The sequence below is a fragment of the Prionailurus viverrinus genome, chromosome D2, assembly GCF_022837055.1.
Source record: "Prionailurus viverrinus isolate Anna chromosome D2, UM_Priviv_1.0, whole genome shotgun sequence".
Classification (NCBI taxonomy): domain Eukaryota; kingdom Metazoa; phylum Chordata; class Mammalia; order Carnivora; family Felidae; genus Prionailurus; species Prionailurus viverrinus.
This window is the reverse complement of record NC_062571.1, coordinates 14,808,729-14,823,628: the sequence shown is the minus strand read 5'-3', so window position 1 is coordinate 14,823,628 and position 14,900 is coordinate 14,808,729. Positions and strand designations below refer to the sequence as shown.

At 45.7% G+C, this 14,900-nt stretch overlaps 1 protein-coding gene across 1 annotated transcript in view; it reads left to right on the top strand.

The window, feature by feature from the left end:
* Positions 1-13,496, top strand: part of KCNK1 (potassium two pore domain channel subfamily K member 1) — a 53,696-nt gene extending 40,200 nt beyond the window's left edge. The window contains exons 2-3 of the mRNA XM_047824333.1: positions 8,744-9,139; positions 12,220-13,496. Of these exons, the coding sequence (XP_047680289.1) occupies positions 8,744-9,139; positions 12,220-12,479 (656 nt within the window). The 3' untranslated portion in view covers positions 12,480-13,496. The remainder of the gene's footprint in view (positions 1-8,743; positions 9,140-12,219) is intronic.
* Positions 13,497-14,900: the final 1,404 nt, after the last annotated feature.

Below are 14,900 nucleotides of genomic sequence, written 5' to 3'. Positions count from 1 at the left end.
TTAGGTCTGTCTCAGAGTATTCTTCTCTTTGGAAGTATCCACGGATTTCTCCAGCTTTTATTTCCCATGTAATCCGCCGTCACCCCTTTCTGTTTTCCCTTCGTCCTCCTCACCACAGCCCCGAGGGCCAGATTGAAAAGATCCGGTAAACGCAGGGTTCGGATCTGCCTCCCTCACATGCTCGCAGTTAGAACTAATTGCATAGTCTCTTTTCTGTAAAAGAGGGACTTGCGTGCTTATCTCCAAGGGCTGGTATGAAGATTAAAGGAGATGGTGTTTATAAATCGCCCAGCATGGTGCCTGGGGCTCACACACCAAGCACTTCTCCTTACTTTTCTCTCTGGAACACTCTGCCCAGGTCTGCAAGGGCAACCCAGAATTGACAAGTAACAAACCTGGGGAGAATTTAAAGGTTCTAGGAGTTCAGTGCACAGAAGTTAGTTTCTTCATGGACCATGTGCTCTGACTTTTTTCCAAAATGCTCTCTGGCACGCCTCGGTCCCTCTATCCAGACCACTGCATCTTCCTGGTTTGGTTACTAGAACAGGCCCCTCAGGCTTGGCACTGCTCTGGGCATGCCTTTCCAGAACTAGGCTCCTGCTTTGCTGTCCTGTATTATTTCTTTTCAATTTGATGCTTTGATCTCTTGGGGCCTTGCTGATCCAGAAGGAACCACCCTTCGCAGGGTTAACTAATTTTAGATAATAAAGGGCTTCTCTGTGAGCACACCTTTCATATACAGCCCAACCAATCGAGAGCCCACACCCCTAAGCACCTCCTTTCTGGGGCTCTCACCCTCCAAGCTACTGTCCTGCTGCCCTAGTGACCCCGGGGCCAGATGCTACACAACTAGGGCCAGCCTCTGTGCCCCCACATCCATTGACATTATTCAGACCAGCCAATCCTAAGCCTGCTTACCCTGCCTTTCCTGTTCCTTCCTGGGGGAAACCCAAGAAATGTGACTGCTTGGGATTCTGGGAAAGCTGTACTAAAAAGGTGACATAATTTGGTTATAATCTCATGGTGGGTAGTGGGTCATGTGACCTAACAAAGCCCTTCAAACGCACTGCTCAACAGATGGGACAATTGAACAAGCTGGAGTTTGGGAAGGTAGAGATTATCACCTGATTTATTTTTTTTTTCCACAGAGAGCAGGTGTAATTATGATGATAAGCAAAAAATGCCCTTGGCCTATTGTTCCCTGTGCCTGCACTAGGGTAACTTACAGCATCTTCCTGCAAGGGTTCCCGCATTATAACCAAACAATGTGACTGGCCTTGTCAGCACCTTGACAAAGTTAGGCTCACAAGGGAAGACAGTGGATCGGAAGCTGGGCTGTCCACCAGGTGCTTACCTGCTCATCAGCAGTGGCCGGAAAGAGGATGGGTCGTTTGAAAATGTTATGGAGCACGCTCACTTCTGTCTCCTAACTACAGTTTTATGAAGCCAGGCTTGTGAGAATTATGCAGAGGGCAGTGTGAGAGAAGACATGACAGGGACACAGTCCTTTAAAAATGAGGGAGAAACAGTTCTAGAAATAGGAAAAAAGAAACACATCAAAGAATCATTGTAATTTGAAATCTAGAGCTTAAAAGGTTGTGTAAGAAATCGCAAAACTAAATAGTCAAACAGTGCTCGGGAGAATGTATAGCAGTGAAACAGTAAGGATCAAGGAGAGTCAGGTATTAGGATTATTAGTTTGGAGGGGGTAAAAAATGTTTTAGAGTCACAGGAAACTGGTGATGCTTCAGAAAAAAAGCATCCATAACAGGAATTCCTAAGTTGGCCAAACTACTTAAAGTTTAAAATGAGAAAATTTAATGGGGTGCCTGGGTGGCTCAGTCGGTTCAGCATCCCACTTTGGCTCAGGTCATGATCTCACGGTTCGTGAGTTCAAGTCCCGCGTTGGGCTCTGTGCTGATGGCTCAGAGCCTGGAACTGCTTCCGATTCTGTGTTTCCCTCTCTTTGCTCCTCCCCCACTTGTGCTCTGTCTTTCTCTCTCTCCAAAATGAATAAACATCAAAAAAACTAAAATACAATGAGAAAATTAACCATTTTGCAGTTGGGTAATAACAGGTAGAAAACTATGAAAAACTGCATATTCAATCAGAATCATCAAAAACCAAACAGGGTTGTTTGTATGTGAACAGATTATATGTTGACTCTAGGATGCCAAGAGGGAAAAAAATGGTAGTATCATCAGCCAAGTAAACAAAAAACCGGACACATATAAAAGTGAGCCCAGGTGGAAGGGCCCGAGGGAAGCCAGTTCTCACCTGGAAGTCCCAGTCCCTGCATACTCGTGCCAGAAAAGGAGTTAGGTTATGCCAGCACCACCTAGGAACTGGGTGTGTCAACCCCCAGGAATGGCCTCTGCTGGGAGCTGGTAGATTCTTCGTGCAGTGTAGAATTTATTCTTAGGTTTCTGCTAATAAGCTTTCTTCTGAGCTGGAAACGTGAGTAGCGCACAAGGCGAGAAGGGAATGTTGGTGATCACAAGATCACAACTCACCACTGTGTGCTGCTCTTACCAAGGACCGGAGTACCCTAACGAAGCTGCTTTTGACCTGGAGCTTTGGCCAAGGAGACTTCGCCTTCACTGTCATTTTTTTTGAAACTTTCACAACGAAAATGTACTTGTGCATTGAGTAAGTGATCATTTTTACTTAAACTATTACCTGATATGTATATTATAAATACTCTCTATATATTATACATTCTTGGGACTATAACCAATCCTCTGGGCCACTGGACAGCCTGTCTTATTTAACCGGTGTCTCTGCAGGTATATGTTTGTTTACAGACAGGGATTCCACACAGGTTATCGACATGTAAGCTTAACAGTGGAATGGGAAGATAAGAATTTTAGTGAACCCTTTTCTGTGCTTCTATCCCTGATATTAGTTATTGCTGCAGACACTCTGCTTTCCAAGGTCGCCCCTAACTTGTTCTGATTTCGTGTTTTTCTCTCATTTTCTCAGTCCTCTTCTCCATTTCTCCGCTGATGACCCTGCCATTTACCCAGGTGGTCCACTGGAATTCGAGAACATGGGGCTCACCTGGCTTGTGCTCACACTCCATGGCCCTTGTAGGTTTTGTGCCGACCTGCCCCTGATACCTGCAGCATTACCCAGGCTCCGCGTTCCCCCGCCACCTCGCTGTGCTGTCCTTTGTCCCTGCTGATCACCGTTTCCCTTCCTCCTGCCCTATCCTGAGGCTCACTATCTCATAGGCAGCCCCATGGAGCCACAGGCCAGACATGGCGCCCTTTTGCGGTGATGGCCAACACTGCCTCTTGGTCACCACGAGCTCCTGAGAAATAACGTTAGGACTTGAGTTGACTTTAGAGGCATCGTTGACCTTTGTATCAAAATGGATGATACAAATGGAAAGATTGTGGGCTCTATTTATTTATTTTTTGACCTCAAATAAGTTGTCTAAGCTCTCAGAAACTCAAGGGTTCTCGTCTGTAAAGTGTGTATAATGACTCTTGGATTTGAATCTTGTCATGCAATTTGCAATTCTACATACACTCAGACACACACATGGCAAGTGGCCCTGTTGGAGATTTTGAGCTCACCTACATCCTTTCTAGCACCTCAGTCTCCGCAGGCTGATGGATATGTGGCAGGGGCCCCTTTGCCCTCGTTACCATTTCTAACTGCTCTTCCACAGTGCTGCCATTTTGGGTTGAAACTTGCATTGCAAAACGTGCAGGGTGCTCCCACCTATGACATTCAGGCCATTTGCTAGGATCCTGTAGTTTTTAAAATTTTTTTTTTCAACGTTTATTTATTTTTGGGACAGAGAGAGACAGAGCATGAACGGGGGAGGGGCAGAGAGAGAGGGAGACACAGAATCGGAAACAAGCTCCAGGCTCTGAGCCATCAGCCCAGAGCCTGACGCGGGGCTCGAACTCACGGACCGCGAGATCGTGACCTGGCTGAAGTCGGACGCTTAACCGACTGCGCCACCCAGGCGCCCCGGATCCTGTAGTTTTTAAATGCAGTATGTTGATACAGCCCATCTCTCAGAATGGTCACTCCAAGGTAAAGGATCAGAGCAGTGTCCTAACTAGGAACACCGCTGCCGCTCTCTCTTGGGACGTTAGCAAGAAACCATCTGTGATTGAGTAGAATCAACAAGAAGCATCCGAAAGATACTAAAAGAACGGGCTCCTAAACATAAACAAGAAAAGCATGGCCATTTGCACCGCCAGTGACTTCTCACTTCTGTTCCCTCTTACCATCCTTCATCGCATGAAGTGAATGTAGCCCACTGTCAGGTTTTGCCGATATTTCTCTTCAAGTCTGTTTAGATTCCCCTGGAGTCTTCTCTCCCTTGTAAGCAACTTTGGTTATAAGCAAAGTAACAGAAGCTGTGCATTCCCTGCCCTGTAGCTACATGGATGGAAGGGATGAACAGAGTTTATCCCCTTGCGAATCTTTGGAAAACATTGCTGTAAAGCAATGAACCATGAAGACCTATTGTGTGCAAGGTATCTAGAAGTCAACCACTTACTGACACTGTGGAGCAAAAATTTACTTCAGGCAAAGTCAACGTGACCAGAAGCCTGTTTGTTGCCACTTAGTGAATTTCTGGCCCTCCCAAATTTTAAGTCACTTACAACCCCAGTGTTAATTGCTCTCGGTGGACTGGATGACGCTGTGGTTGGGGAACCCGGAGAGCTTTATAGTAGAAAAGGACCTGATTTCCCCATCAGGGGCTCACGGTCTACTGGGAAAGAGATTAGCCAATAAGCGAAAGCCAGGACTGCAAATGAATACTTGTTTTAGAGGAGAGGAAACACTGTAATTTATTTCAGTATCTCTACTGGGGTGGATTTCAGAAGTTGAGTTTCTTCTTTTGTAGATTTTTTTTAAGCAGGTATCAAACTAACTTGATGGAAAAATGTAAGCGTTGTACGACATCATACTAAAGAATGTGAGTAAATGACAATATTTATTCTCTGTGCAGGGTCACAAGAGGTAGCAGTAAGCCGTACCTCTCCCAAACACATCTGATAGGTGGGAGGAAGTTGCCTCACGGTGACTTGCTGTAATGAACTGAACAAGAGCCCACAAAGGTTCTCTGTCTTGTACTCCATTCGGGAGGACTTAAATACCAGAAAAACCAGAAGGCCCAGATCCAGCATGGCATAGCCCCAGATTGGATGTTAGCTAGCAGAGCGTGACGGCTGTCATAGTAAGAGTGGCCAAACGGGAAGCCATATTTACTAGAACACTATCATATGTAGGACTCTCCCCACTCCATTATACATACACTCCTACGATGCCCAAAAGTACGTGAATAGCCTCAGAAAATTTAAAGAACACCAAATATGTGAGGTTTATTAAAATTTTGCTACATTCTTCATAGTTTATAATGGATTTGAATATAATTATGAGATTTTTAAATACGAACTTTGCTTCATGATTTACCTGGGGGGTTCAGTTGACTGAACTTGAGTAGACTATTCACCACTTCATTAAAATTCAGTAGCACCGAAGGTTGGTTTCCATGTGATGCATTAAGCTGGCTATTGCCAAAGAATTGCCGTGCAATGGATTCCCCAATATGGCCTGTACCGAAAGCGTAGAGAATACCAATGAAATGCAAATTTAACAGTTCGTCTTCCATTAACAAAAAATTATTTATGTAAACACCAGGAGAAGAAACGGGCTTTCAGTAAGCAATCTACATGCTGCTGATTTTAAATCTCTTAGCGGAAACAGATTGCTGGCACAAACACGCATTTACCGCGGAGAGAGATATAGAGTCTCGCAATGAAGATCTCCGTTGCTCGGGGATAATGTTTTAGGAAATGGAGATTCAGTTAACGTTCTAATGAAAAGAGCTGCTGTCATTTGGAAGTGAAAAACACACCCTAACATATTTTAAAACTAGACATTTGTTCACTTTTGTTCCCTACTAGCAGCGAAATCAGGTACTGTGTTAGAGCAGATGGCACAGGAGAGGTGGGCTGCAGGAAACTGATGTGTTCTACTATCTGCAGAACAGATACTTTTTGAAAACACTACCACGACCCATAATACAGTCATGGACTTAAGGGCTTTGGGCGAGTCCCGCTGATGTGCGCCACCTTCTATCTCCTCCACAAAATCCCTGCCACGGTGGACGCCCTCCCTGGCGTCTCTGTCGGGCTCCTCGGTCTCCTAGCACTTGCACAGGCCCAGAACCAAGTCTGCCATCACTTTCCAGGGGCTTTGTTATGGTTGAGTAAGATGGCCTTTCCGAGAGATCTCTGAGCACGGGAACACCCCTCCCGATGCCTCGCTTCTCTTGTGGCGGTTACGGGCCCCGGTCTCCCGTCGTGTGGCAGCTTTGCTCAGTCCTCAGAGTAAACAGTCACTTCCTCCTGCTTCCTTCTGTGGCGTGAACATCATTTGGCACGCTGGCCCCATCTTTCCTGCTCTTCCCCGGATGCCTCCACCTGTCCCCTTCCCTCTACCGCACCCCGACCCAGCACGCCAAGCCGGGAGCAGTCGGGTGTGCAAAGGCCACACGGCTCTGGGCCCTGAGGCTCACTCAGAACGACTGTTCCTAACGCTTTTGAGAATCTAAGATTCCAGAATGTCGTCACAGAAAAATGGACACGTGGGTGGACCCACTGCAAACAATTTCAGCAGGTTTCTGGGACTCCCTGCGGCGCATTCATAACCGGAGTGCCTTCTGGGCCAGCAGATAACCTCCTGACGGTTGTGTTGACATCGTGCGGGGGTAGAACCAAGAAAGCTTCCATCACCCATACCTGGGCCCTACCCCAGCAGGTGCCACAGAGCAGGGAATCGCGGCATCTAGAGCCAAAGGGTTTTCAGAGTTGTTTATTTTTAAAGGGGATACGTTTTAGAAATCAGGGTTTGAAAGAACTTTTCAGTCATGACCACACATAGGAGGTTTCTTCAGAACCCAGCTCCACAAAAAACTGCGTTTAAAAAAAATTTTTTTTAATGTTTATTTATTTTTGACAGAGCATGAGCAGGGGAGGGGCAGAGCGAGGGAGACACAGAATCCAAAGCAGGTTCCAGGCTCGGAGCCGTCAGCACAGAGCCTGACGTGGAGCTCAGATTCATGACCTGTGAGATCATGACCTGAGCCAAAGTCAGACATTCAACCGACTGAGCCACCCAGGAGCCCCCAAAACTGCGTTTTGTTGGCTTTTTCCTGAACTGACTTGTTGCGACCTGTTAGGCCTTTCAGGATGAAGTGCTCCTGAAATTTTAAAAACAGGACACAGAGGGGCACCGAAGTGGCTCCGTCGGTCGAGTGTCGGTCACGATCTCACCGTTCACGGTTTCGAGCTCCATGTCAAGCTCTGTGCTGACAGCTCAGAGCCTGGAGCCTGCTTCGGATTCTGTGGCTCCCTCGCTCTCTGCCCTTCCCCTTCTCACACTTTGTCTCTCTGTCTCAAAAATAAGTAAACATTTAAAAAAATTTTTTTAAAAACAAACAAAAAAAAATAGTACACAGAACCTCAGCCCCTTGGATTCTCTCTTGCCAGCATTTGTTGGACGAAGAGTCTTTTGAATGGCTTAATTTGGGCATGATTCAAATCTAGTGGAAAGCCAAACAGACCTCTGTTTTGACCATTGGCCCTAATGTGTTTTTTTCTTTAATGTTTGTTTAAGGGAACTTATGGCATCTTGGAACCTTCAGAAATAACAAAGAGGGAGTAAAGGCTAAAAAAGGTTACAGTTGGGGGCGTGGGTGGCTCAGTCGGTTAAGCATCCGACTCTTGGTTTTGGCTCAGGTCGTGATCTCACGGATTGTGGGTTCGAGCCCCGCATCAGGCTCTGCGCTGAGGGTACGGAGCCCGCTTGGGATTCTGTCTCCCTCTCTCTCTGCTCCTCCCCACCTTGCTCTCTATCTCTGTCTCTCTCTCAAAAATAAATAAACGTTAAAAATTTTTTTTAAAAAGGTTACAGTTTCTGAATATGCCATTTAGCCAGATAATGGAGCAAAATATTTTAAAAGAAACGTTCCATCCTGTGGCTTGGTGTGCTTAAATCTTAATTTTTTCTTCTTTTGTGATGTCTTTATCTTCATGGAGTCTTCTTTGCCTGCCCATAGTTCAGCCGTCCCTGTTAGAACTCTAGTTCTGTGAGCAGTCTGTTTTGGATGCAAGTGTAGACTGGTGTTTGGATACTAATGAGGATCCTGGGAGGCAGGGGTGGAGGGGCATATCTCGTGTGTTTTCCCTGCTGGTCTAGGACAATGGGCATCAGCCCCTTCTCACACAGAACCTCTGTCTATTCCAGCCTGACAGCAAATTCAAAACCAGACTTGGATGTGTTGGAAAGAGCTGGTCAGGTTTTATCAAGGGCAATAGCATCCTCTGTTGAATTTTACTGCAGTAAAAATTCTGATGGAGCTTTTAAAGTATCAGACCCTTTGGGGCGCCTGGGTGGCTCAGTTGGTTAAGTGTCCAACTTCAGCTCAGGTCATGATCTCATGGTTCGTGATTCAAGCCCCGCATCGGGCTCTGTGCTGATGGCTCAGAGCCTGGAGCCTGCTTCAGGTTCTGTGTCTCCCTCTCTCTGCCCCTCCTCTGCTTGTGTTCTCTCTCTCTCTCTCTCTCTCTCTCTCTCAAAAATAAATAAACATTAAAAAAAAAAGTATGAGACCTGAAGACTGATTCTTTGCCTAGGTTTGAGGGGGCAGGGGTGGGTGGCAGGCACTTGTCATTTACAGATGTGTTTTCCGGCCCCCTCTTCCTTGCAGGTTATGGCCACACTGTGCCCTTGTCAGATGGAGGTAAGGCCTTCTGCATCATCTACTCGGTCATCGGCATCCCGTTCACCCTCCTGTTCCTGACGGCAGTGGTCCAGCGTGTCACCATCCATGTCACCCGCAGGCCTGTCCTCTACTTCCATGTCCGCTGGGGCTTCTCCAAGCAGGTGGTGGCCATCGTCCACGCCGTTCTCCTCGGGTTTGTCACCGTGTCCTGCTTCTTCTTCATCCCGGCGGCCGTGTTCTCCATCCTGGAGGATGACTGGAACTTTCTGGAGTCGTTTTATTTTTGTTTTATTTCCCTGAGCACCATCGGCCTAGGGGATTACGTTCCTGGAGAAGGCTACAATCAAAAATTCAGAGAGCTCTATAAGATTGGGATCACGTGTGAGTAGCCAGGCTCCCGGACTCTACTTCCTTGGCCTCTTTTCCTATTCCCACACCCCTCCTCACCTACCAATGAGGAGTCATTCATAAAAGCCCTGATCTCTTTTTCACTGATAAATCTGCAAACTCTTTATGCAAAAATCTTACTGCTGAGACTTACTTTTTTCCAGGTACTTAAAACTGCTGATCAGTTTCTTACTAATAACATGACTGATCAATTCCCTACTAATAACATTATAAATTACAGCGTAAAAATGCACCACACAAAATATACTGGATTACCAACTTTTAATTAAAAAAAAAAAGTTGCTATTTTTATCAAATGTTTTAAGTTCCAGAAAACTAGGGCTATAATGTAGCCCATTAGTAGTCAATTGTGTTCTTCAGTTTACCAGGAAAATCTTAAATTCGGATGGCCAGTGGTTTACAATTTTTAAACAGTTTTTAAAAATTCGGTACGATATGGAAGGGCACCTGAGTGGCTCAGTCGGTTAAGCATCTGACCAGCTCAGGTCATGATCTCACGGTTCGTGAGTTCGAGCCCCGCGTCAGGCTGTCTGTTGTCGGCACAGAGCAGGCTTCGGATCCTCTGTCCGCCTCTGTCTCTACTCTTCCTCTGCATATTCTCTTTCTCTCTCTTTCTCCCAAGATAAATGAGTAAGAACTTAAAACAAAATTCAGTATGATATGAAGAACTTAGAAATTCTTAATTTTTGTGTGCTCCTTTCTTATCTTTTGCATCTTGATGTATAACAGTTTGCATTTCTGCTGTCTCAAGATTTTTTCAAGACTTGACTCATGTCGTGTCTCCTAGGAAATCTTAATAGATGCTCTGTCCTGGCCCTGTCTTGTAGCCTTAACCTGACAACATGCTTCGTTGAATTATGTATATTTTCACATCTCCATTAAACCACGGGCTCCCCCAGGACAGAGACTTCCCTCACAAACCCCAATGCTTTGAACAATGCCTGGCTACCATATGAGTTCCATAAATATTCACCAAGTGGTTACAAGGATGATTTCATATTTCCTCAAGTTACCGTAATTATTTTCAATGTCCACATAATGTTCCATCCCTGGCTATACCAAAATCTAACCGTGCCATGGGGGCATTATAAATAACACTACAGTAAATATTTTTGTACGTTTACACTTTTTCTACTTTGCTGTCTTTCCAAGAAGTGGGATTGACGGCCCAAAGTGAATATGCCTGTCCTGTGACTCACAGAACCCAGTGACCCGATGCTTTCCGAATGGCATTATGAGCTCAGACCGTCCCCAGAATTATGTGGGCGTAACGGTTTCCACTCTTACAGGGTGGTATAGACCCGTAGCATTAGGGAGGGTCTTGTGGCACGTGGTACCTCTGGTAAACATTATCTCAACTTTTTGTTTTTCACCCATCAGGTAAAACATTACCTCCTTGTTTTAATTTAGTTTGTTTATGACTCCGAGAAGTTGAGTGTTTCTGAGATTGTGTTTGCTAGCTCTACTTTTCTCTTGGGTTTATAGTCTTCTCATAAATTCTGCCCAACTGTCGCACGCCTCAGTTTGTCACATGACGCCAAATCCTTTCGGATCATCTTCACACTCGTAACAATATGAACCGGGTTTTCTGGAGCCGTCTACGTAGCATATGTGCTGACCGGAGCAAAAGAATATTCCAGAGGCATATTGGGTTGTGGATAGGGTAGAATCCCACAGTGTTTACCTGAAACCCCATGGATATTTTTGCCAGTGCTTGATCAAGGCTTCACTAAACACTAGATAAAGGGAAAGGAGGGGAATTGTCAATGGGCTCAACAATGTCATTGCTATTTCTAAAATATACCATGCTGTCATCAAAACTTAATAGCCGAATTCTAAAGATGCTAGAACCACATCTCCGTGCATTCTTGAGATAGTCCGCCTCCTTGTTCCCACTATGCCGCTCCTTCTAGCCCGCTCATTTGTTTTCTGACAGTCCTCAAGCATTTTACCACTAGGCCATGAAATTGGAATTTTTGTTATTTTTAGTTTTCATTTCCACTTTCCTGTTCCTTTCCATGATGGATTTTTTTTTTTTTCTGGAAACTGATTTTAAATGTGTAGGAACTGAGTTAAAAGCACCATTTTCCCCTCACCGAATTCAAAGAACACCACTCAACCTGAATCAACGGGTTATCTTTTATTTCGGAGTAAGAAGCTGGTAGAGTCAACCGGTGAGTGTGGTCCGTGTGGCCCCAAAATAACTGTCCCACAATGGACAGCTTAGTGGGCAGCTGGATCCCGGTCAGGTGCAAATCGCCACACGCCAAGGCCTGTTCCCCGTCTGCATCCATTCCTGGAAGGATTTTCAGTTAGCTTACTTCTCTCGCTGCACTTCTTATTCGGTAGTGGAAATACTGACACGAGTATTGAGTGCTTAAGAAAGTGTCAGCCTCTGGGGGCGCCTGGGTGGCGCAGTCGGTTAAGCGTCCGACTTCAGCCAGGTCACGATCTCGCGGTCCGTGAGTTCGAGCCCCGCGTCAGGCTCTGGGCTGATGGCTCGGAGCCTGGAGCCTGTTTCCGATTCTGTGTCTCCCTCTCTCTCTGCCCCTCCCCCGTTCATGCTCTGTCTCTCTCTGTCCCAAAAATAAATAAATGTTGGAAAAAAAAAAAAAAAAAAAAAAGAAAGTGTCAGCCTCTGTTCTGAGCACTCATGACCATCAAAAAGTCTTCTGACGTGTGTCACTGGCTTTTTGAGAGCCGCTGATTATGAGGCCGAAGTGGAGAGCCCTCCCCCGGCACGTTACCCTTGTGTGGGCGGGCATTGCAGCATGCTACTTCCCTTTAACGATGCCAGGTCAACCCCATCTTTTTGTTTCCTCAAAAATTACACCCTGGGATCCTGAGCATCCCACGTTTGCACAAGGGTAAGTCATTCTTCATTTTCCTGTGGGTAACCCGTCTTGGAGCCACGGACCTCAGAACGTTCCTAGAAATTCGGAAAGCGGCAATGACTTGATTTCACGTACACGCTTTCCGTGGCGTCCCTTGATTCATCCGTGACTGGATCCCACTGAGACACTTGTCTTTTTTTTTTTTTTTTTCTCACTCAGGTTACCTTCTGCTTGGCCTCATTGCCATGCTGGTAGTTCTGGAAACCTTCTGCGAACTCCACGAGCTGAAAAAATTCAGGAAAATGTTCTACGTGAAGAAGGACAAGGACGAGGATCGAGTACACATCATAGAGCACGACCAGCTGTCCTTCTCGTCCATCGCAGACCAGGCAGCCGGCCCGAAGGAGGACCGGAAGCAGAACGAGCCTTTCGTGGGCCCTCAATCCTCTGCCCACCCCGACGGCCCCGCCGGCAACTAAGGGCTTTGCCGTGTTGTCCGGGAGCAGCCGGGTGAGGGCAGCGAGCGAGACCCTTTGTCTTGTTTATTTGTATGAGAACGTAGACACCAAGATAGTATTTTAACAAATACCTACTGTCCAAAATATTTACAAAAAAACAAAAAACAAAAACAAAAAACAAACACACAACCCCCCCCCCCCCCCCCCCCCGGCAAAATAACAGAACAAAGGAAGCTTTTACTCTGGAGGACTGTCTAATATCCAAAGAAATGGGATGTGTACCTATGATTCCCATGGGACAAAATTACCTAGACTTTACTAATGGGTAAAGAATACTTGAAGAAGTGTGCTGCGGTGGAGAGAAGTGGATTTTATATTTTTAATTGGGGATTTGGGGATTTGCATTTAAATCGTTTTAGCTGATGGCTAAATAGAACATTTATATTTAAAAGCAAAAAAAAGAGAGAGAGAGAGAGAGGCATAGAGATGTGTTTTATAAATAAGTTTATGTGTACCAGTCTGCATGTGCCCATCCAAGATCATTATTTTTGTAGAATCTAACTTAAAACTACTATTTATAATGAATAGGTTGCCATTAACTGTGTACAAACAAGTCCAAATATGTTTATATCTTGTACATAGAGGGTTTAGGTCACCAGATCTCAGCATACTTCTTAACCCAAGATTGTAGATACTTTTCCTTTTGATTTCTCTTTATACTGAAGAATCGAGAGTTGCTACAATAAAATAAGGGAAATAATACACTTAAGAGTGAGTTACTGTCATATTCTACAGTAAATGTTTCTACCCTTTGCATTGGAATGATACCAGATGTCTAAAATGTCTGTAAGCGTTTCTCCGGAGGTGGACAAACAATGAAGATTACGATTTATAAAGGAAGTTATTTTGTGATTCTTAGTCACCTAGTGCGAAAGCCCAGATCGTGAACACAGAAGCCCCAGATGAACAGATGCTGGCAAATTAATCAGAGAGTTTTTTAAATTTACAAGCTGACATCAATAAAAATCCTAGCTGGTTGCAATCTTTATGCTTTAATGTATCAAGGAAAGCTCTCGTCTATGCAGATAATATGTAAGGACTCCTTTATAGAAACCATTACGGTAACATGTAAGTGATACACACAGAACACTTAAGAATTCTAGAAGAGAGGGGCACCTGGGTGGCTCAGTCGGTTAAGCATCCAACTTCGGCTCAGGTCGTGATCTCACAGCTCGGGAGTTCGAGCTCCGCATCGGGCTCTGTGCTGACAGCTCAGAGCCTGGAGCCTGTTTCAGATTCTGTATCTCCCTTTCTCTCTGCCCCTCCCTCGCTTGTGCGCTCTCTCTCTCTCTCTCTCTCTCTCTCTCTCTCCAAAATAAACATTAAAACAGATAGCGAGAATTCTAGAAGAGAAAATTTTGTAGCGAGAATTCTAGAAGAGAAAAAGACCCTGCATGACAACTGATGCCCAGTGACCCCCTCACCTGCGTCTTCTCTCCCATGGGTACCTGCCTGAGAGGTGGTGCTCGAGATGTTGATAGAAATCTGTGCCCTGCTCATGAGGCAGCTGAGCAGCACGTCCTCACCTCAGGGACGTCACTCAGAAACATCTCCATGTAGGAGATCCCATCTGGCCTCAGAGCAACAAAGCTGTAAGAAGGATGTATCTTGGCTCCAGAGCTTCGGTGATGCTGTCAGTAGACCACCCCCCCTTTCCAGCGTTCAGTTCCAAACGTGTTCTTCTGTTTTTCTGGATCTGGGTGATGCTGGGTGATCCAGGAACACGTTTCTGTCTGCACCCCATGCTAACCGTGTCCCCATGGTGGAGACTGCCCTTAGACGGGGTTGGTGATCGGTTAAGGAGTGGAATAGAGACTCTTTAGAAAATAGGGACATGCATCAAGGACATGATCGGGTCCGGAAAGTTCACTGTGACCACAGTGCTTGGTATGGTGCAGGGGTGTTGAAGGATAAAAATTGCAGAAACGGTGGATTTTACACGGGGAGAGTGTCTTTATTCAATGCGGAAAATAATAACTCAAGTGCCACCACCGCTTGACTAATCTGAGTGGCGAGTCCAAACTACAGAGAACGAGAAAGAGCAGAACGGGAAAACTTGGAATCAGGATGCCGTCAAGTAACGAAGTGTCAAGGTCATTTTCAAAGCTTTTGTGAAGCTGCAGAGAAGACACCCTTAACGCCCTTCAAATTGCTTTTGTTGTTTCTAATGTGAAGCGGGGGGTCCAAACATGGGGGGCAAGTTTTGTCTCCCGCACCCTTTTGGATGCCAAGTATAAGGCAGAGTATCTCTTCTATTCTTGTCTTTTGTCCTTGGCCAGTGGGTAGGTGCTACCCTGTGGTCCTGAAGGCGGAGTGAGCTGTCAATCAGAGAACAGGGGCAGGACAAGCAGCGTGCAGCAGGCCAGCGCGGCACCTGCCGAT